At 48.9% G+C, this 21747-nt stretch overlaps 1 protein-coding gene across 6 annotated transcripts in view; it reads right to left on the bottom strand.

Moving 5' to 3' along the window:
• SIPA1L3 (signal induced proliferation associated 1 like 3) overlaps positions 1–21747 on the bottom strand; it is a 232757-nt gene that overhangs the window by 15258 nt on the left and 195752 nt on the right. For all 6 annotated transcript variants that reach the window (XM_045989262.1, XM_045989260.1, XM_045989263.1 and 3 more), the window contains one exon: positions 12673–12894. In XM_045989262.1, the coding sequence (XP_045845218.1) occupies positions 12673–12894 (222 nt within the window). The remainder of the gene's footprint in view (positions 1–12672; positions 12895–21747) is intronic.

Raw genomic sequence — 21747 nt, 5'->3', positions numbered from 1 at the left:
GCCTCCCAATGTTCCTTTAGCATGCCAGGCACAGTCCTGCCCCAGGGCCTTTGCACTGGCTATTTTAACTGCCTAGAGAGTTGCCCTCCCCAGCATTCCCCATGAATAGCAGCTTCTCATCCACTCAGCTTATCTCAAATGTTGCCTCCTCAGGGAGGCCTCTCCTGACCACTCAACCTTCTGGTGTCCCCTCCCGGCCCGGGTGTGCTTGATCACACACTCCTGTGTGCTGCTTCACTGTGTTCGACTCCTGGCGGTTTGTCCCAGGTGCTAGTGTGTTTGTGGTCCCACTCCCACCTCATCTGCAGCGTTCTGTTCTGTGTTGGGAGAGAGGCCTTATACACTGCAGGCCCTCAGAAATAGCTGCTCAACGCCAATCACAGGGAGCCAACCTTCTTTCCACCCAGCTAACCAACCAACCCACTTTCCTACCTACCACCTTCCTTTCACACTTTTTTTTTTTTTAAGATTTTATTCATTTATTTGACAGAGAGAGAGACAGATCACAAGTAGGCAGAGAGGCAGGCAGAGAGAGAGGGGGAAGCAGGCTCCCCACTGAGCAGAGAGCTTGATGTGGGCCTCAATCCCAGGATCCTGAGATCATGACCTGAGCTGAAGGCAGAGGCTTAACCCACTAAGCCACCCAGGCACCCTCCTCTCTCCATTTTTAAAAACAAACAAACAAACAAACAAACAAACAACAAAACCAAACAAAACAAAACACTTATTTAAGTAATCTCTACACCCCATGCGGGACTTAAACTCACAACCCTGAGATCAAGAGTCTCCTGTTCCTCTGACTGAGCCAGCCAGGCGTCTCTCTCCCTTCCTTTTACAAGAAGCTTCAATGACTTTTATAAAAGAAAAAAAGTACAGAGATATTTAAAAAGTTAAGCCAAAAGAACACAGGTATATCTTCCCTGCTCTGTTTAATTTGTTTTCATGTGCTAACATTGCTAGCTCCCAGGACCTCTAGCACTCTGACGGGGCATTCAGGATTCTCCTGCAGGAAGGCTGGCTCGCCAGGAGACATCCTGCCCCAACTCTCAAGCTTGCACACATCGCCGCCGCCGCAGGCCTCACTCCCTTGGGGCACCATGGGCTGGTCTAAAGGAGAAGAGTCCAGGGAATTCAGTTTGGAGCATCAAAATGATCATTATTGCCATTTCTTACTTTTTTTTAACCCACTCTTACTCTTTCTTCTGGAAGAATTTCCCGATGTAGTTTCCAAATGGCAAATTCTAAGCAATCATTTAAAACAGCATTAACTACAGATTAACAAAACTAGCCAGACTGGGCTTGTACATTCTGATCTGTTTCCTTTTTCCCTAGATCTCACGTTCCCCATGATTGTGAAAACCTGATGACCCCTGAGGACAAACCAGACTGCTCTCTGACGGTTCAAAAGGATGAGATCACCCTCTCTGTGCTAATATGGAATCGCCCCTGAAATACGAAGAGGAAAGAGCAAGTGGAAAAGGCAGATGTGTAGAGACGGGGACCCACGCTGGCCAACGGAAGGGGCGTGAGGGAGGAAGAACATGGGGTCCCACCGGCTTGTCATGGTTGGAACACTTTGGGCTGGACACAGAAGAAATGAAGGCCATGGTTGCATCTGGGGGCGGGGGCTGGGGGGCTGGATGGCTGGGGGCCAGGGAAGGGAGAGAGGCTGCGCCTGTGCCATGAACCCCTGGTACTAGCTTGGTTTTCATCCTGGGCACGGTTTACCTTTTACAATACAAATGAAGAGAACAACTGGAAGGATGTGCCTTATCTCTGCGTTCTGCCTGACAGCACCAGACATCATCTCTGATTTGCCTGTGTTGCCTGAACTTGGACTTGGCCATATTGTGGAATTACACCACTGACAGTAGAAAACAAAGGCAGACAACTTATAAAGGCGGCTTTCTGTGGTAAGGTCCCAGACAACAGCGACTGCTTTTTCCTATGACAGGAGGGCCAGAGGTGGACGGCGACCAATAGCTCTGACTTGGCTGGGCTGTTCCCAGCTGACTCTGGGCTGTGGCCTCCAACTGGGGCGGCTCCCTCGGGGCCAAGTTAATTAAGCTAATTAGGACCACTGTCGGCCTGTCTGGGCCGGGGGCTGTGCCAACGTGGCTGGCGAGGACGCACAGCGGGGGAGGCAGGCAGATATTCCTGGAAGGATGGCTGGGAGAGAGGCCTGCAGGAGCGGGGCTGGGGGGATGCTGCCCTGCTATGGGGTGGGGATGTTGGGGAGAGGCCTTCCCCGATTCCTTCTGCGTCTGCATGGAGCTGGACCTAAATATGAGGAAGGAAGGAGCCAGAATGCCAGGTGCCAACCACAAGATGCCTATGCCTGTCAGCCCAGCCAGCAGTGACTGGTACTTCCCTATGACTCATTGAAATCCTCGCGTCACCTCTGGGACATAGGTGCTCCTGTCTTCCCCTCTTGAGGCTGGGAAACTGAGGCACGGTGAGTGGAGAGAACTCAGAATCCACACATGCCAGATGCTCAGAGCCACCCCAAGATTTACCCCTAATGGAAGAGGGCCTGGCCGCGCGTGATTCCTGGCGGAGACGTGGGGCTGGTGTGTCGTATGCGGCCGCACTGTTTTCTCATGGCGGCCGGGAGAGGCTGGTTCCATCATCATCTCACCCCACAGGTGAGGGCTGGTGATGCCGAGAGGTTCTGACACACGGTGCTGGGGGAGCTGGAACGTGAACCCAGGTGGTATAACTCAGGGAACACTCTGCCGTGCAGGTATAGTAACAGCAGTGACAAAGCTCACATCCCCAGTGCTCAGTCACTCCTCGGCCCTGGGCGGCCTTCACACACGTGATTTCACTTCACCCCTGCAGTGGCGCTGGATGAAGCAGGCTTCTCAGGGTGGCCCAAGGGCTGCCAGCCCAGAGGAGCTTCTCCAGCCCTGCAGTCCAGGCCAGACTGGCCCGTTGAGGAGGCGGTGCCCAGGAGGGCTGAGGGCTGCACGCTCCACCTCCCAGCCTGCCAGGCTCCAGCCGGGCCCCTCCCGTCGGAAGGGAAACCTGTGGGCCCAGTCACGCCCTCACCTGCTGAGCCATGTGCAGCTCCAGCACGGTGCTGGGGGCTCAAATGGATGGACTCACCAAGTCCTCAGAACCCTGGAGCTAGGGAAGACTGGCATCCCAGTTTACAGAGCGGGAAGCTGAGGGGCTATGCCTAAGGTGGGGGTAAGCATCCTGACCCTCACGCTGTTCTGCCTTCTAATGGCTCAGAGAAGGCAGGCCAACGAATTAATGAGTCCAGGGACAAAGTGGCCAAAATGGGGCTGTGTGGCCATCCCCTGAGGCAGAGGTGCTGGCCTGTCCCTCCCCGGATGTTGACCAAGGCCTGCAGAAGGGCCGGATGTGGGAGACAGAGCACAGATTCTCTGTCCTTCACTGGCTTATTCTGTTGTTTGGTCAGCTAGAGCATGTGCCCAAATACAGAGGAGACTGTCCCTCCATGAAATTGTCCTCAGGAAAGAGGAGTCACTGCCCTGGGTAGGAGTCCTCCGTGGGTCTTTCATATGACAAGATGCTCTGTTAGTTACCTACGAATCCAAGTTCCGCCACTTCTGGCTGCAGACCTGGCTACGTACTTCTAACTGTGCCTCGGTTTCCTCATCTGGAAATGGGGGTTAGAACGAGATCCCTCTAGAGGGGTTGCCAGAGGATCAATGGGGCCAGGTCTGCCCAGCCCCAGCCCAGCAGCATGACAGAAAGGGAGCACCTCTGGGCTGGATGAGGCCATTTGCATTTTTCTGCGGGGTGTGTTAGAGGCCCCTGACTGAAATCAATGGCAAGGGAAGCAAAGGAAGTAGACAGATTTGGGAATTACTCCTGGTCGGGGCAGGGGATAAGCGCGTAATATGTGGTGACCTGTGGGGACAAATCACAAAACCAACAAGCACAGTATTTGCAGTGATTAACTGGGCAAGTGATGTAACCATTCTGGACCTCAGTATTTCTTATCTGGAAAATGGGAAGCAAAGTACTTGCATCTCCTTGTTCTATAGTGAGGATTAAATGAGTCAATGTAGGTGAAGGGCTTAGGACAGTACTTGGTAAAGTAGGTACTCACATACAGAGGTAAATAAGTTATGCAAACGAGTCCCTGTGCCTTGGGATAAAATGTCAGTGACAGCTTCATATACGGGGGAAAAAAAGTATGTTTAACCTCAAATAATTTAGCTTGAAGATGATGTTTTCTGGAAAACTAGGTTAGGTGACTCAGACGGATATTTAACAATGAAAAAGACACTATCTCAAAAATGCTCAGAGAGTTTCTGAACAAGACAGCTTTATGAAATGGAAGTATGTGGACAAAAGTGGCTCGGAATTAACATATTATCTTCCACATGTGATTTAAAAAATGTATCTATATGAAACGCCTGGCCGGCTCAGTTGGCGGAGGTGTGATTCTTGATCTTGGAGCTGTGAGTTCGATCCCCACACTGGGAGCAGAGATTACTTAAAAATACAATCTTTAAAAAAATGTACCTATAACTAAATTATCAAGTATTTTTTTTTTTTTAAATGATAAACCACTCAATTCTTTTTTTTTTTTTTTTTTTTAGATTTTATTTATTAATTTTGACAGAGAGAGATCACAAGTAGGCAGAGAGGCAGGCAGAGAGAGTGAGAGGGAAGCAGGCTCCCTTCAGTGCAGAGAGCCCGACGCGGGACTCGATCCCAGGACCCTGAGACCATGACCCGAGCCGAAGGCAGCGGCTTAAACCACTGAGCCACCCAGGCGCCCCTAAATTATCAAGTATTATAAGAAGCCATGAAACTACTTTATGTGCGGTCCCAAGTATCTCATATATTTATATATTGACATATTTTATATATTTAAGTTTCGATATGTTTATACAAACATACACATCTAGGGGCGCATGGATGGCTCAGGCACTTATGTCTGCCTTTGGCTCAGGTCATGATCCTAGGGTCCTGGCACTGAGATTCACGTCTGGGCTCTCTGTTCAGCAAGGGGTCTGCTTCTCATTCTCTCCTCCTGCTCATGATCTCTCTCTCTCAAATAAATAAAATCTTTAAAACATATAAACATAAACATCTATAAAGAGATATAAATTCGTATCTTTCGGGGCAGCTGGGTGGCTCAGTGGGTTAAGCCTCTGCCTTCAGCTCAGGTCATGATCCCAGGGTCTTGTGATCAAGCCCCACATCGGGCTCTCTGCTCAGCAGGGAGCATGTCTCCCCCTCTCTCTGTGCCTGCCTCTCTGCCTACTTGTGATTTTTGTCAAATAAATAAATAAAATCTTAAAAAAAAAATAAATTCATATCTTTCAATAGTTAACCTGAATGTAAATGGCTAAATGCCCCAATCAAAAGACACAGGGTAGGGGCGCCTGGGTGGCTCAGTGGGTTAAGCCGCTGCCTTCGGCTCAGGTCATGATCTCAGGGTCCTGGGACCGAGTCCCGCATCGGGCTCTCTGCTCGGCAGGGGGCATGCTTCCCTCTCTCTCTCTCTGCCTGCCTCTCTATCTACTGGTGATCTCTCTGTCAAATAAATAAATAAAATATTAAAAAAAAAAAAGACACAGGGTATGGGCGCCTGGGTGGCTCAGTGGGTTAAGCTGCTGCCTTCGGCTCAGGTCATGATCCCAGGGTGCTGGGATCGAGTCCCGCATTGGGCTCTCTGCTCAGCAGGGAGCCTGCTTCCCTCTCTCTCTCTCTCTCTCTCTCTGCCTGCCTCTCTATCTACTGGTGATCTCTCTCTGTCAAATAAATAAATAAAATCTTAAAAAAAAAAGAATTAAAAAAAAAAAAAAAAGACACAGGGTATCAGATTGGAGAAAAAAACAAGACCCATCAATATGCTGTCTGCAAGAGACTCACTTTAGACCCAAAGACACCTCCAGACTTAAAGTGAGGGGGTAGAAAACCATTTACCATGCTAATGGACATCAAAAGAAAGATGGGGTAGTAATCCTTACATCAGAAAATTTCGATTTTAAGCCAAAGACTGTAATAAGAGATGAGGAAGGACACTATATCATACTTAAAGGGTCTGTCCAACAAGAAGATCTAACAATTGTTACCTAACAATATTTATGCCCCTAACATGGGAGCAGTCAATTATACAAGACAATTAATGACAAAATCAAAGAAACACATCAACAATAATACAATAACAGTAGGGGACTTTAACACACCCTTCACTGAAATGGACAGATCATCTAAGAAGAGGTCATCAAGGAAACAAAGACTATGACACAATACACCCGATAGACTTCACAGATATATTCAGAACATTTCATCCCAAAACAACAGAATACACATTCTTCACTAGTGCACATGGAACAGTCCCCAGAACAGATCACAACCTGGGTCACAAATCAGGTCTCACCTGGTACCAAAAGACTGGGATCATTCCCTGCATATTTTCAAACCACAATGCTCTGAAACTCAAACTCAATCACAAGAGGAAAGTTGGAAAGAACTCAAATATATGGAGGCTAAAGAGCATCCTACTGAAGAATGAATGGGTCAACCAGTAAATTAAAGAAGAATTGAAAAAATTCATGGAAACAAATGAAAATGAAAACACAACTGTTCAAAATCTTTGGGACACAGCAAAGGCAGCCCACAGAGTAAAGTATTATAGCAATACAAGCCTTTCTCAAGAAACAAAAAAGGTCTCAAGAACACAACCTATTAACTTTAAAAAAAAAAAAAAAAAAAAAAAAAAGTTAAAGAACACAACCTAAACCTACACCTAAAGGAGCTGGAGAAAGAACAGCAAATAAAGCCTAAACCCAGCAGCAGAAGAGAAATAACAAAGATCAGAGCAGAAATCAATGAAATAAAAACTAAAAGAACAGTAGAACAGATCAAAACCCCTGCCCAGACTTATCAAAAAGAAAAGAGAAAGGAACCAAATAAATAAAATCATGAATGGGGCACCTAGGTGGCTCAGTGGATTAAAGCCTCTGCCTTTGGCTCAGGTCATGATCCCAGGGTCCTGGGATTGAGCCCCGCATCGGGCTCTCTGCTCAGCAGGGAGCTTGCTTCCCCTTCTTTCTCTCTGCCTGCCTCTCTGCCTACTTGTGATCTCTGTCTATCAAATAAAAAAAAAAATCTTAAAAAAAATCTATTTATAAAATCATGAATGAAAGAGGAGAGAACACAACCAACACGGAAAAATACAAACAATTATAAGGACATATTATGAGCAACTAAACGACAACAAATTTAGACAATCTGGAAGAAATGGATGCATTCCTAGAGACTATAAACTACCAGAACTGAACGAGGAAGAAATAAAAAACCTGAACAGACCCATAACCAGCAAGGAAATTGAAGCAGTCATCAAAAATCTCCCAACAAACAAGAGCCCAGGGCTAGACGGCATCCCAGGGGAATTCTGCCAAACATTTAAAGAAGAATTAAAACTTATTCTTCTGAAACTGTTCTAAAAAATAGAAAGGGAATGAAAACCTCCAAACTCATTTTATGAATGTTTTTCCATTTCTTTGTGTCTTCCTCAATTTCCTTCACTAAGTATTCTACAGTTTCAGAGTACAGATCTTTTACCTTTCTAGTCAGGTTTATTTCTAGGTATCTTATGAGTTTTGGTGCAATTGTAAATGGGATGGCTTCCTTGATTTCTCTTCCTGTGGCTTCACTGATGGTGTGAAGAAATGCAACAGACTTCTCAATAGATGCAGAAAAAGCACTTGACAAAGTACAACATCCTTTCTTGATTAAAACTCTTCACAGTGTAGGGATACAGGGTATGTACCTCAATATCATAAAAACCATCTATGAAAAACCCATAACGAATATAATTTTCAATGGGGAAAAAAAGAGCTTTTCCCTTAAGGTCAGGAACACAGCAGGGCTGTCCACTATCACCACTGCTATTCAGCATAGTGCTAGAAGTCCTAGCCTCAGCCATCAGACAACAAAAAGAAATAAAAGGCAACCGAATGGGTAAAGAAGAAGTCAGTCTCACTCTGTGCAGATGATACGATACTTTATGTGGAACCCAAAAGACTCCACTCCTAAACTGCCAGAACTCATACAGGAATTCAGTAAAGTGCCAGGATACGAAATCAACGCACAGAAAGCAGTTGCATTTCTATAAACCAAAAAGACAGAAGAAAGAGAAATTGAGGAATTGATCCCATTTACAACTGCACCCAAAACCATAAGATACCTAGGAATAAACCTAACCAAAGAGGCAAAGAATCTGTACTCAGAAAACTACAAAGTACTCATGAAAGAAATTGAGGAAGACACAAAGAAGTGATAAAATTTTCCATGCTCATGAACTGGGAGAACAAATATTGTGAAAATGTCTATGCTGCTACCTAGAGCAATCTACACATTCAGTGCAATCCCTATCAAAATACCATCAACTGTTTTCTTTTTTTTTTAAAGATTTTATTTATTTATTTGACAGAGATCAGAAGTAGGCAGAGAGGCAGGCAGAGAGAGGGGGAAGCAGCCTCCCCGCTGAGCAGAGAGCCCGATGCGGGGTTCAATCCCAGGACTCTGAGATCATGACCTTAGCCAAAGGCAGAGGCCTAACCCACTGAGCCACCCAGGTGCCCCACCATCAACTTTCTTCACAGAAATGGAACAAATAATCCTAAAATTTATATGGAACCAGAAAAGACCCAACTAGCCAAAGGAATGTTGAAAAAGAAAACCAAAGCTGGTGGCATCACCATTCCAGACTTCGAGCTCTATTACAAAGCTGTCATCAAGACAGCATGGTACTGGCACAAAAACAGACACACAGTCAGTGGAACAGAATAAAGAACTCAGAAATGGACCCTCAACTCTATGATCAACTAATTTTTGACAAAGCGGGAAAGAATGTCCAATGGAAAAAAAAAAGAGTCTCTTCAACAAATGGTTTTGGGAAAATTGGACAGCCACATGCAGAAGAATGAAACTGGACCATTTCCTTACACCACACACAAAAATAGACTCAAAATGGATGAAAGACCTAAATGTGAGACAGGAATCCAACCAAATCCTTGAGGAGAACACAGGCAGCAACCTCTTCGACCTCAGCCTCAGCAACTTCTTCTTAGAAACATAGCCAAAGGCAAGGGAAGCCAGGGCAGAAGTCAACTACTGGGACTTCTTCAAGATCAAAAGCTTTTGCACAGCAAAGGAAACAGCCAACAAAACCAAAAGACAATGGACAGAATGGGAGAAGATATTCGCAAATGACATATCAGATAAAGGGCTAGTATCCAAAATCTATAAAGAACTTACCAAACTCAACACTAAGAAACAAATAATCCAATCAAGAAATGGGCAGAAGACATGAACAGACATTTCTGCAAAGAAGACATCCAGATGGCCAACAGACACACGAGAAGTGCTCCACATCACTCGGCTTCAGGGAAATATAATTCAAAACTACAGTGAGATACCACCTCACACCAGTCAGAATGACTAAAATTAACAAGTCAGGAAATGACAGATATTGGCAAGGTTAAGGAAAGACGGGAACCCTCCTACACTGTTGGTGGGAACGCAACTCTGGAAAAAAGCATGGAGGTTCCTCAAAAAGTTGAAAACAGAGCTACCCTATGACCTAGCAATTGCACTACTGGGTATTTACCCCAAAGATACAAATGTAGTGATCCTAAGGGGCACGAGCACTCCAATGTTTATAGCAATAATGTCCACAATAGACAAACCATGGAAAGAACCTAGATATCCATCAACAGATGAATGGACAAAGATGTGGTATATATACACAATTGAGTATTATGCAGCCATCAAAAAAAGAAATCTTGCCATTTGCAATGACATGGATGGAACTAAAGGGTATTATGCTAAGTGAAATAACTCAATCAGAGAAAGACAATTACTATATGATCTTGCTGATATGTGGAATTTGAGAAACAAAGCAGAGGATCATAGGGGAAGAGAGGAAAAATGAAACGGGATGAAACCAGAGAGGGAGACAAACCATAAGAGACTCTTAATCTCAGAAACAAACTGAAGGTTGCTGGAGTGGAGGGGGCTGGGCAGGATGGGGTGGCTGGGGGATGAACATGGGGGAGGGATGTGCTATGATGAGCACTGTGAAGTGTGTAAGACTGATGAATCACAGACCTGTACCCCTGAAACAAATATATTACATGTTAATAAAAAAATATATATATATAATAAAAAAGTCTTAAAAAAAAAAAAAAAAAAGACCTGAGTGTTGGTGCTTTGGGTCCCTTCCGAAAAGATACTGAAGTACGAACCCCAAGTACCTGAGTGACCTTATTTGGAATTGGAAATAGGGTCTTTATAGAGGTAACCAAAGCAAAATGAGGCCATTAGAATGGACCTTAATCTGGGCGCCTGGGTGGGTCAGTGGGTTAAGCCGCTGCCTTCGGCTCAGGTCATGATCCCAGAGTCCTGGGATCGAGTCCCACATCAGGCTCCTTGCTCAGCAGGGAGTCTGCTTCTCCCCCCACCCCCCACCCCTCTGCCTGCCTCTCTGCCTACTTGTGATCTCTGTCTGTCAAATAAATAAATAAAATCTTTAAAAAAAAAAAAAAGAATGGACCTTAATCCACTGACTGATGCCCTAATAAAAAGGGGCGATATCAACACAGAGACATGGACATAGGGAGGATGCCACGTGAAGATGAAGGCAGAGAATGGGGAGATGCATCTAGAGGCTGAGGAATCCCATATGTGGCCTGCAAATCAGCAACCGCTGGGTGAGCAGACAGACCCCCCTCACAGCCCTCAGAAGGAACCAACTCCGCCAGTACCACGACCGTGGACGTCTGGCCTCCAGAACTGCGGCACCATACATTTTTGGAGTTGAGCACTGGGTCTGCGGCACTTGGGAGGGCAGCCCTAGTGTGCACAAGGGGAAGGACAGCCGCCACATGGAAGAGCCTAACGGGGTCCGCAGGGCCTGCCCCTCTGGTCACCCTAAAAACTGGGGCCTTGCAGTATCTCACAGGGTTGTGGTGAGATCAAAGTGAGATGTGTGGCCCATGTGTTCACCGAAGGAGGACCCAGAGCACCAGCAGCCTGCAAGCGTCTTTTGACCAAGACTGTGGCGCCTGCTTTCCAGGGGAATAAAGTGACAGGGTGATGGCGGGGATACATGCAGTCAGGAGGGCTCATCCGACGAGGTGGCATCGTAACCAGCACCCCCAGAGATGGCTGCGAGACCCGGGGGAAGAACACTCCAGGCATGAGAGAACGCCTACAATGGCCCCGAGCTTGGCTGGCCTTGGCAAGTGGGAGGAACAGCGGAGGCCGGGGGCACTGGAGTAGAAACAGCGAGGGGCAGAGCGGGAGGATGGGAGGGCAGGGGAGAGGAGGCCAATCACGTAGGGTCTGGGCAGAGCACAGGCCATTCTACTGCCTGGTGCCACCCATGTGCCTGGGTCATTCACCCTGGGAGTGGGGGAAGCCGCAGGAGGTTCTGATCAGGAGAGCAGAGGCTCACAGCCTGGGGCCAACAGTGACATCTATGAACTGGATTCTTGGTGAGTTCCCTGGGCTTGCCTGCCGACGTCTGTAGGGACCCACTTCTCCCCCAACCTTCTTGTTCTGAGCTCTGGGTCACCCACACATCTGAATGGCTCATCCAGGTCACAAAAGACGTTACAGAGAACCGGAGGGAGGAGGGCAGAATCCCTCCTCCCCCAGAACCAGCTCTACCCCTTATCGGCTGTTGTGATTTATGGGTAAAATGGGGTGAATAACAGGTCCACCTCACAGAGCTGTTGTGAGGACTCGGGGAATTAATTCACATCTACCAGGAGCTGAGAACCGGGACTGGTGTACAGTGAGTATTCAGTAAATGTGAGATACCACATTCTTCTAACTTATAACAGAAATCCTTCCCTAATGCATATTCCTCTATTCTCTTTTGCCTTACAGCAAAATGCCTCAAACAAGCTGAGCACACGATTTCCTCCTATTCTGCCCAACCCTTCTCTCCTGTACTCTTGACAGACCTCCATGAGGCTCAGAGCGATGCCAGCTCACGGTCCATTAGCTTGGGCTCCCAGGACGCCACACTTGCCCGGGCTCTGCCTTACACTCTGAACCCTGAGGGCTCTCTCTGCCCGACCTGCACAGCCCCGTCCACTCTCCCCACACTCCTGGTGGTGGGTGTGCCTCCAGCCTCTGCGCTGATGACACCCCACCTGCCCTCGCCAGCCTGACCTCTCCCCTCAGCTCCAGACTCTTAACCCGACTGCCGCCTTCACGGCTTCTGTGCCTCGCAAATGCAACCCAACTGGGAATGAGCTTGTGGGCTCTCCCCCAACCAAGCCTGCTCCTCACTCAGGCCTCATCTCAGTTCAAGGCCGGTCTGCCCTTCCAGTTACGGGACCTGGGTGTTCTTCAACCTCGCCCTTCCTTTCCACACGCGTTCAGTCTGCCAGCCGACCCTGGAGGCTCCCCTTTAAGCATCTGTCCTGAAGCCATCCCCTCTCCTTCCTCGGCCTCCATCCTGCTCCGCCTGCCCCAAATCCCGTCTCTTGCCCAGCAGCTCCTTGAAGGCCGTGTCCAACTAAGGGTTTCTGTCCACAGCTGTACCCATGGCACCCTGCCGAAGGAGCCAGGCAGGGATTGCCCTCCTCCCCCTCCCCTCCGACCCAGAGATGCCTGGCTCGGCCTCTGCAGCCCCTCGCTGGGTGTCCCAGCACTTACTTCTTTGGGTCAGTGAAGGGGAGCGGCCGTGGCGGGGGCTCGTCTGTCCTCTTCCACCCCGTGGGGTGCTTATTGCGTATGGGCTGCTTGGAGAAGAAGGACTTGGGGACGGAGGCAGAGAGCTGGAAGGGGCTGGACTGGGCCAGCTGTGAGGGTCGAGGAGTCTCTGTGCTGGCAGTTTTGTAAACCTGAGCGGGGTAGCCAGCCCTCGAGCTCATGTCACTGCAGAGTAAAAACAAGAGAAATAAACAGTCAAATCCATTCCACATTTCCCCAAAGCAATCGGTTTAAATTTACTCTTGGGAAACAACAAAGTTCCTTCACACAAGAGAGATACAAATACACTGCTGCTGTGGAAAATTCCAGTATGGAAGCCTGAGCAGAGAGAAGGGAAAGTTGCCCACAAGGCCCCCAGTCCCACCCCAGAAATGCCCTCTAGCACATGCGGGAATCACCTGCGGGTAGATGCACCCCGAGATTCCGTGTCCTGGGCACGGCCTGCACAGCTGAAGGTGGGTGTCCTACCTGCCTGTCTCTAGAGAGATCCATGGTTTACAATTTGCTCGCTGTCTCGCTCACATGCATGCCCTCTCCCTTTCTCTCTCCCTTTTCCTACGCATTACAAATATACCTGTGACTATGATCAGGGAAGTAGGAACTTTTTTGGGGGGAGGAGGAGAACTGTATGTTTAACTGGGATCACATTAATATATTGTTCTGTAACTTTTTTTTTTTTAATCTAAAATACAGCTTGCCAAGGAGTTCTTTCATTTGATTATTTTTTGGAGTACCTACTACACATCAGACAACGCTGACCCAATCTAAAACCACAGCTCACGATCCCAAATGCTGGATTCCCCTGGCAGCCGTGCTACAGTGAACTGCACACTGCTAACCGGAACCCAGCTGCTGGGGAAGCAGCTGTTTATCCCCTGAGACAAACTGACTTTTAAATAAAATTTAATAAAATTTGAAACTTTCAAATAAAATTCCAATTCCACTTCAAGTCAGAGGCATTTAATGAGAAAATTAATGCCTTTGGGGTGTCAGTCAATAAATGCTTTGTGAAGGTCAATTTAACAACATGAAAGGGTGGGGGTCCAGTCAAATGAGGAGACCGGCAAGTCCTCTCCCCCAAGCATGAGACTGACAAAATAAAATAACCATTTCAGCACTCTGGCAATGGACCAACGGCGTATGACAATCTGAGAGTCTTCTATGCTTGGCTGTTGCATATCAGGTGAGAAATGAGGGAATCTGGGGCATTTTGGCTGGGGCTCCTGCCATCCTCCTGCCCAGCTCAATGCATAAGCAGAGCCACCATACCGAAATCTTTGGGAGAGAATCAAGCATACGGACATGTGCACACCAAAGAGTTTTGGAAAGAGAGGGGAGAAAAGGGCAGAAGAACGATTTAAAGAAATAATGGCTGAAAGCTCCCCACATTTGATGAAAAAAATTCACCTACACATCTAAGAAGCCCCACAAGTCCTAAGCATGGTAAATACAAAGACATTCCTATCCAGAAAGCTCAAAGTCAAACAGTGAGATAAAAACCTTGAACATCTCAAGAGAAAAAGGATTCATCACATAAAGCGAAACATCAATATAATTAACTGCTGACTTCTCTGAAACAATCTTTGAAGTGCAGAAAGAAAGAAACCAGCAGCCAAGAATTCTGTATCCAGCAAAACTATCCTTCACATATGAAGGCAAAATAAAAATATTCCCTGATAAACAGAGAAACTGACTGCCAGCTCATCTGCCTGGTAAATTAATAAAAGAAGTCCTCAGGCTGAAAGACTCCAGGGGTGCTGGGCTGGCTCAGTCCACAGAGAGTGACACCCTCGATCTCAGGTTGCAGGTTCAAGTCCCATATTGGGGGTAGAGATTATTTAAAAATAAAAAAATTTTTTTTTAAAGATTTTACTTATTTACTGGAGAGACAGAGCAAGCTAAAGAGAGAGCATGAGAGGGAGGCAAGACTCAGTGGGAGAGGAGAAGCAGACTCCCCGACGAGCAGGGAGCCAGGACCCTGGGTTCATAACCTGAGCTGAAGGCAGCCACTTAACCAACTGAGCCACCCAGGCGCCCCTAAAAATAAAATCTTAAAAAAAAGAAGAAAAAGAAAGAAGAAAATGACTCCAGATGGTGACCTGAATCCATACAGAGAAACGAAAGGTCCAAGATGGTGAATTTGTGGGTTAGAATAAGACTGCAGATTCATGTTTTCTTATTTCTTCCCTAATATCCTTAAAGACATAAGGCTGTAAAAGGCAGTAAGAACAGCACTATATTGTTGGCCTTATAACATGTATGGATGTAATAAAATGACAAAAATAGCACAAAGTATGGGAAATGGAATGTGGTTACAATGGAGAAAAGTTTATTTCTTTAAAATAAAAAAAACACATACTTTTTTGAGAGGCGGGAGGGGGCAGAGGGAGAGGGAGAGAGAGAAACCCAAGTAGGCTCCATGCTCAGCAGGGAGCCTAACGTGGGGCTCGATCTCATGACCCTGGGATTATGACCTGAGCTGAAATCAAGAGGTCGATGCTTAACCAACTGAGCCTCCCAGGTGCCCCGGGAGAAAAGTTTCTATATTTTACTACAATTGGGTTACTAGATCTAAATTACAATGTCAAGATGCACATTATAATAACTAAAAAATATGTTTAAAAAATAAAGTGGAATCCGGGGCTCCTGGGTGACTCAGTTAGTTAGGCGTCTGCCTTTGGCTTGGGTCATGATCCTGGGGTCCTGGGATTGAGTCTCGCATCCGGCTCCCTGCTCGGTGGGGAGCCTGCTTCCCCCTCTCCCTCCGCCTGCCTCTCTGACTACTTGTGCTCTTTCTCCCTCTGTCAAATAAATAAATAAAATCTTAAAAAAAAAAAAAAGTGGAATCCAAACAGTACGCTAAAATAAATTTACTTAACACAAAAGGTGGCAGTAAGAGGTCACCAGGAGCCCTGGGTGATTCAGATCATGAACTCAGGGTCGTGAGACTGAGCTAAATGTCCTGCTCAGCATGGGGTCTGCTTGAGATTATCTCGCTCCCTCTGCCCCTCGTCCTGCTCTCATTTTCTCTCAACTAAATAAATTTTTTTAGGTTTTATTTATTTGACAGAGAGAGAAAGAGAGAGAGAGAGCACGCATGCATGCACGTGTGCACAAGCAGGCAGAGCAGCAGGCAGAGGGAGAGGGAGAAGCAGACTCCCTGCGGAGCAGGGAGCCTGATGTGGGGCTTGATCCCAAGAGCCTGGGATCATGATCTGTGCCGAAGGTAGACTCTTAACTGACTGAGCCACCCAGGCGCCCCTCAACTAAATAAAATCTTTAAAAAATAAATAAATAAAAGAACTGAGCAGGGAAGAGAGTAACCATATAGAAAATAAATTGGAATAGAAAATAGCAAAATAGGGACTGTAAATCCAACTGCTATCAACGATTTCCTTAAAAGTGAATGTTTCAGCACCAGAAACGAACAACAGAGATTGTCAGACTGGACTACAGAAGCAAGGTCTAACTAGATACGCTTTCTAAGATTTAGCAGCATCTATTAATGGGGCCATGCCCAGGGAGCCAGGGAGTGTAGGACATCAGGAAGGGACCTCAGGGTGATCAGTGTGAGTCTAACATGGGACCTCCTGGAAATCCATGCCACAGAAAAGTCTGCCCAAGTACTTGTGGATGGTCATTGTGGACGGTCACTGGCGCAGTGCTGTGTGTAATCGAGAAAGTTAGGGCCTCTTGATCTCAGGGCCGTGGATTCAAGTCCCATGCTGCATGTAGAGATTAGTTACGACAATAAATAAAAACTTAAGGAAAAAAAAAAAAAAAGAAGTTAGACCTGGCCTGGATGTCTTTTAACAGGGGATTGACAAAAGTTTCAAGCACATCTTGATGATCAAAAATGATGCAGCCAGTTTAGGGTGCCTGGGTGGCTCGGTCCGCTAAGCATCTGTCTTTAGCTCAGGTCGTGATCCGTGGGTCCTGGGATCGAGCCCTGTGCCCCTCTGGCAGGCTGGGTTGGGTGCAGAGCTCAGAGGGGAGTCCGCCTCTCTCTCTGCCCCTCCCCTGGCTCCTTCACTCTTTCTCATTCTTTCAGTTAAATAAAATCTTAAAAAAAAAAACAAAACCCAAAATGTAAAACAAAAACAAAAAAATTATGCAGCCAGTTCAAAGAATGAGGTAGGTTTCTTTATGAACAAGGACAGATGTCTGACTGAGCTGGGGTTTTCTGTAACTTGTAGCTAAAGGCATGTCCATGACTGCGTCCCCATCTTCAGTGTCTCTGAGACTTGGGGGTGAATGGTGGCTTTGCACACAGTATGGCCTCAGCACAAAACAACACCCCAGAATATGCTGTGTCTTTCATCCCAGCCCTGAGGTGGGTGCCCCTTCCCACACATCCGTGGACCATGAGTCCAGGTGCCCAGCCCTGGGGGGGGGAAGGATTCTTACCCCACCTACTGATCCCTTTCTGAAGCACCAACAAGTCCTCAGCCAGGACTTGAAAAACAGGGAGCACCATGGGGTAGAGGCGAACATGGGCTGCCCCACTCATCTGACCTGGGTCCCAACCCCAGCTCCCAGCAACACCCCGTGGCCTTAGCTCAGGTTTCTTCACCTCAGCAAGACTGTCCTCTCTGAGAAACGAGGGACAGCAGCACCATGGCCTGAAGTCATGGGTGCAAAGTTGTGAAGAGATGTGGTGTGCCCAGGGGAAAAAAGCTGGGACTCTGGGTTTGACCAGGACTGGGCTGGGAGTGTCCTGCTCTGTGTTCCCACCCCACCTGCCGGGAGGCGCTGTGCATATCTGTGTTGTGTCTCAGGGGAGTGTTTCGGATTTTGTGGGAGGAAGGATTTTGTGGCTTTGGAAAAATGTTGACAAAAACCACGTGCTAGCTGGAGAAGCCAGAGCTGTGCTCACACATGCAACCCCTCAGTCTTGGTGGGTGGCCCGGGGTGGGTGACAGGCCTTTGGGAGGCAGGGACAGAGGTGGCTGTGAGCCGCCTGTGAGCATGGCGGGACCCTGTTCTAGGCATCTTACAGGTGTCCCTCCACTAATCTTCTTGGCAGGCCCATGAGGCAGGAGTCACCACCATACCCATGTTTCGAGTGGGGAAACTGAGGCCCGTAGAGATGAAATAACTTGCCTTGAATGATGCAGTTGGTAGCCAAGGGTGCCAGGACACAAACCAGTCTGGCTCAAGAACCCAGGCTTTTAACCACAAGCCTGTACTTTCAAGGACAACGGCAGTCACGATAAATACATGGTAAGTGCAAATGAAACCTAGCATCAGGGGATGGTTTTGGACCCAGTGCATCTCAGGCCCTGTGCGAAGTACTTTAAATGCATGATGTCGGTTCATTCTGGCAGCAGGAGACCACAGATCCCATTATTAATCCCATCTTACAGATGAGAACACTGAGCCACAGAGAAACTAAGGAGCCTTGTTGGAGGTCATACAGCTGGGTCAGTTGTTGAGCTGTAACTTGGATATAGGCAGTCTGAGCCCAGAGCCTGGGAAATAACACTGCTCCCCCACGTACCCCTCATGGCTTGGCCTTAATTGCTAGACCGCCCCTGACCTCTTCGTTTGGCATCTGGCAGGCCTGGAGTGTTGCATCAGTCCCTGCCTGTGGCTGGAGTTATGCTCCAGAGTGGGAGATGGGCTCAAACCAATGCAGAATCCAATCAGGGCTCATCACCTCTGCTCCCCCTGCCCCCCACCGTCACTGCAGCAGCCTCCTCCTGCCCCCAGCCCTCTTCTGCCCAGGACCCTATGGGACTCCGCCTTGCTCAGGGGAGAGTCAGAGTCCTCCTCTCTGCCCACAAGGCCCTACACCACCTGGCCTGCCCCCTCTACCCTCCGCTCCTCCCGCTCACCAGGCTTCAGCCACTTGGAAGCTCTTCACAGTCAGAAACATTTTGGCCTCAGGGCCTTTGCATTGCTCCCAACTCTCCTTGAGAGGGCTTGAACTCCTCGCCCAGGCTGACTGTGACTCTCCAAGTGGGTCTCTGTCACATGTGACCCTGGTGGATGCGAGGCCCTCTCATTATCTTTAAGGGTTGTGTCCCCAGAATGGTATCCCTGAGGTTCCCTCTTGGCCCAGCGTGGGGAAGCAAAGCCATGTGCTTCTTGCCTGGCTGTGGCAGCTCCTCGTGGAGCGGAGACCCTCCGAGTGCCCCTCACAGCTCTGACAAATTGCTCTGGAAACCCAGGAAGCTTTGGGGCGTGCGCTGCCTTGGAGAGGGCGGGGGGCCAGGTGGCTGCCTGCCTGGGATCACTCGGCCCACTGCGGTGCCCACGGCAGGCGCTGGCGCCTGGCCGTGTGCCTGGAAGCCGGGCTCCCGTGACGAACGTCTGGGGAGAGCGTCTGCGAAGTCCCTGAAACCCCAGGCAGGCACAAGCTGCTACAGGCTCCTGCAGCTCCTATGGCAGGGCTGGAGCTCGGGGAGGGAGGGGCTGGCTGTTTCCCTGCTCGGGCATGGCACGGCCCATCCCTCTCCTGGCAGTCCTCGGAGTTTGTGGGCAAACTCAATTCCTTCTACCCTTCAAACTGTCCAGAGTAATCTTTTTCAAACCGCAGTCAGATTATGCATTCACACACCTCCCATGGCTCCCACGGCCCTCACAACCAAATCCCAGCAGCTGACCGTGGTCCATTTAAGCCTGCCAGAACCAGGCTCTGGCCTGCTCTGCAAAACTGGCCTCCTACCCCTTTCCCCTTTGCCCTGTCTGCTCCTCCCTCTCTGGCCACCTGACCATTTCTTAGGAACCGCATATGAATTCCCCTTCAGGGTCTTGGTATTTGCTGCTTCCTCTGCCTGGGTTGATCCTGGCTCTCCATCCTGTTGGGTTTTTCTCCCCAGACCTTATCAGCCCCCAGCACAGGGAGATCATGTGGTTCCTCAGTTGTCCATCTGTCTTGCTCCCTTGCTAGAGAATGTCAGCTCCACAAGAAAAACCCTTGACTTTGTTCCCTGCCATGTCACCATGTTTGGAAGAGTCCCTGGCACACAGTGGGTGCTTTAGTGGTGAGGATAACCTCCCTCTCAGGGGAGGGGGGACCTGCCCCGCTCTCCTCTCCTTAAGAACCTCACCACTCCCAGTCTGCAGCAGCCTCCCCACTCTCAGCTTGCTGGCAGCGTCCTGGTCCTGTGTCTTCCTCCCTCCTTAAGTCCTAGCGAAGCCACTTGCTGACACGGTCACAGCTACTCTGTCCCCCGGTCTGGGCTCCTTCCTTTTCATATCTCAGCCTCAGCCCCATCCCTGAGGCTGTCTCCAGGCCCATCTCCAGCATTATCTTTCAAACCATAAATATGCTTCTACTAACTTTGCTGCTGAGAACTTTCCTTGCTGCCCATAGCTCTGACGATGGAATTCAAACTCTGTAATGTGGCTGACAGGACGTTGCATGGTCTGGCTTCTGCTGACCTCTCCCAAAACCTATCAGCTGCCCCCTGAGTTTCTACCCTTGAGCCAAGGAGCCTGTGGTTCAGTGACCTGATGGCATCCACCCTCCTTTCCACCTCAGGGCCTTTGCACATGCTACTCCCTTTCATAGGGACACCCTCTCCACACCCCAACTTTCTCTTTCTCTCTTTTTACAAGATTTATTTTAGAGAGGGGAGAGGCGGAGAGGGAGAGAGCGAGGACCTCAAGCAAACTCCCCTCTGAGCAGACCCCGATGCAGGGCTGGATCTTACCACTCTAAAATCATGACCCGAGCTGAAATCCCCCAACTTTCTCTTTCTCTCTTTTTACAAGATTTATTTTAGAGAGGGGAGAGGCGGAGAGGGAGAGAGCGAGGACCTCAAGCAAACTCCCCTCTGAGCAGACCCCGATGCAGGGCTGGATCTTACCACTCTAAAATCATGACCCGAGCTGAAATCAAGAGTCAAGGGCTTAACTGAGCCACCCAGGAGCCCCTTTCTCTCTCTTTTTTAAAACTGAGTAATAGCTCACATATAACAAAGTGTACAAAACATACACATACAACTAAGCAGACACCATATAACTGGATCCCGGGTCAAGAACGTATCACCGGCCCCTCAGAGACCACTCAACTGCGCCCTCCTCCTTGTTGCTTTTATCTTTGGCAGAAATGACCCCTCCTCACAGAAACCGCCTTTGCCCCTCAGACGAGATCAGACATTCCCTCCAGCCCTGCCCCACATCCACCCTCAGATCCCAGTGGGTCTTCTCTCCCTAGGCCTTCCTCTAGCACAATCCAGTTATTACTTTCATCACTCTTTGCCTGCTGTCTCCCTGGTACCTGGTCAGTGTCAGCACAGTAGGGGGCCCGTGTGCCCGCAGCCCCCAGCAGGCGGCCGGGCACACAACGGGCCCTCGCTGTGCGAACAAACACGGGGGGCTCTGCTACGAAGGACTGGCGAAGTGAAGCCGGGGCAGCTGTGGAGCCAGCTTGCCTGCCCTCGAGGAGCCGCGGCTGCGCACCAGGCTGTCCCCATGGCTTAGCCCAAGGAAGCAGACTAATGGCGGCGGGAGCACAAGGCTGGTGGGTGGCCTGGGGCCAGGGGCAGCATGGCCACAGCAGGCGGAGGCGCATGTGGGCCTCTAGGGCGCAGGTGACCAGTGACCATCCGGGAACTTGGCTCCCCTGACGAGATGGTGAGGTTGTGGGAGGGCCAGCAGAGCAGGGCCCATGGTGGGACTTGCACATCTTCTCTGTCCGGGACACTCTACCCCCGCTAGTCCTCCCTATTCTAGGAGAGCCCCTTCCACAATGGGGTCTGGCCCCCCTTCGGGCTCCCACATTCCAGGTGCTTCCCCCACCAGGGCACTGACCACTCCTGGCTGTCACTGTCTTGGGATATATTTGTCTCCCTTGTTGGACTTTGAGCCCTCAAGTCACTGTGGTATCCCCAACACTACCTGTAATAGGCACAACTCTGGAGAAATATTCTGATTTTAATTCATTTTAGAACAATCCCCTGTGAGTTCAATGACAGGAGGTTCGAGGTCTGCTGCCCTATACCGTCCTGAGGGTCCCATAAACATTAGCTCATTCAATCATTACCATATCCCTAGGAGGCAGATTAT

This window comes from Meles meles, chromosome 19 (genome assembly GCF_922984935.1).
Source record: "Meles meles chromosome 19, mMelMel3.1 paternal haplotype, whole genome shotgun sequence".
NCBI lineage: Eukaryota > Metazoa > Chordata > Mammalia > Carnivora > Mustelidae > Meles > Meles meles.
The sequence above is the reverse complement of the archived record's forward strand: the minus strand, read 5'-3'. Positions and strand labels throughout refer to the sequence as shown.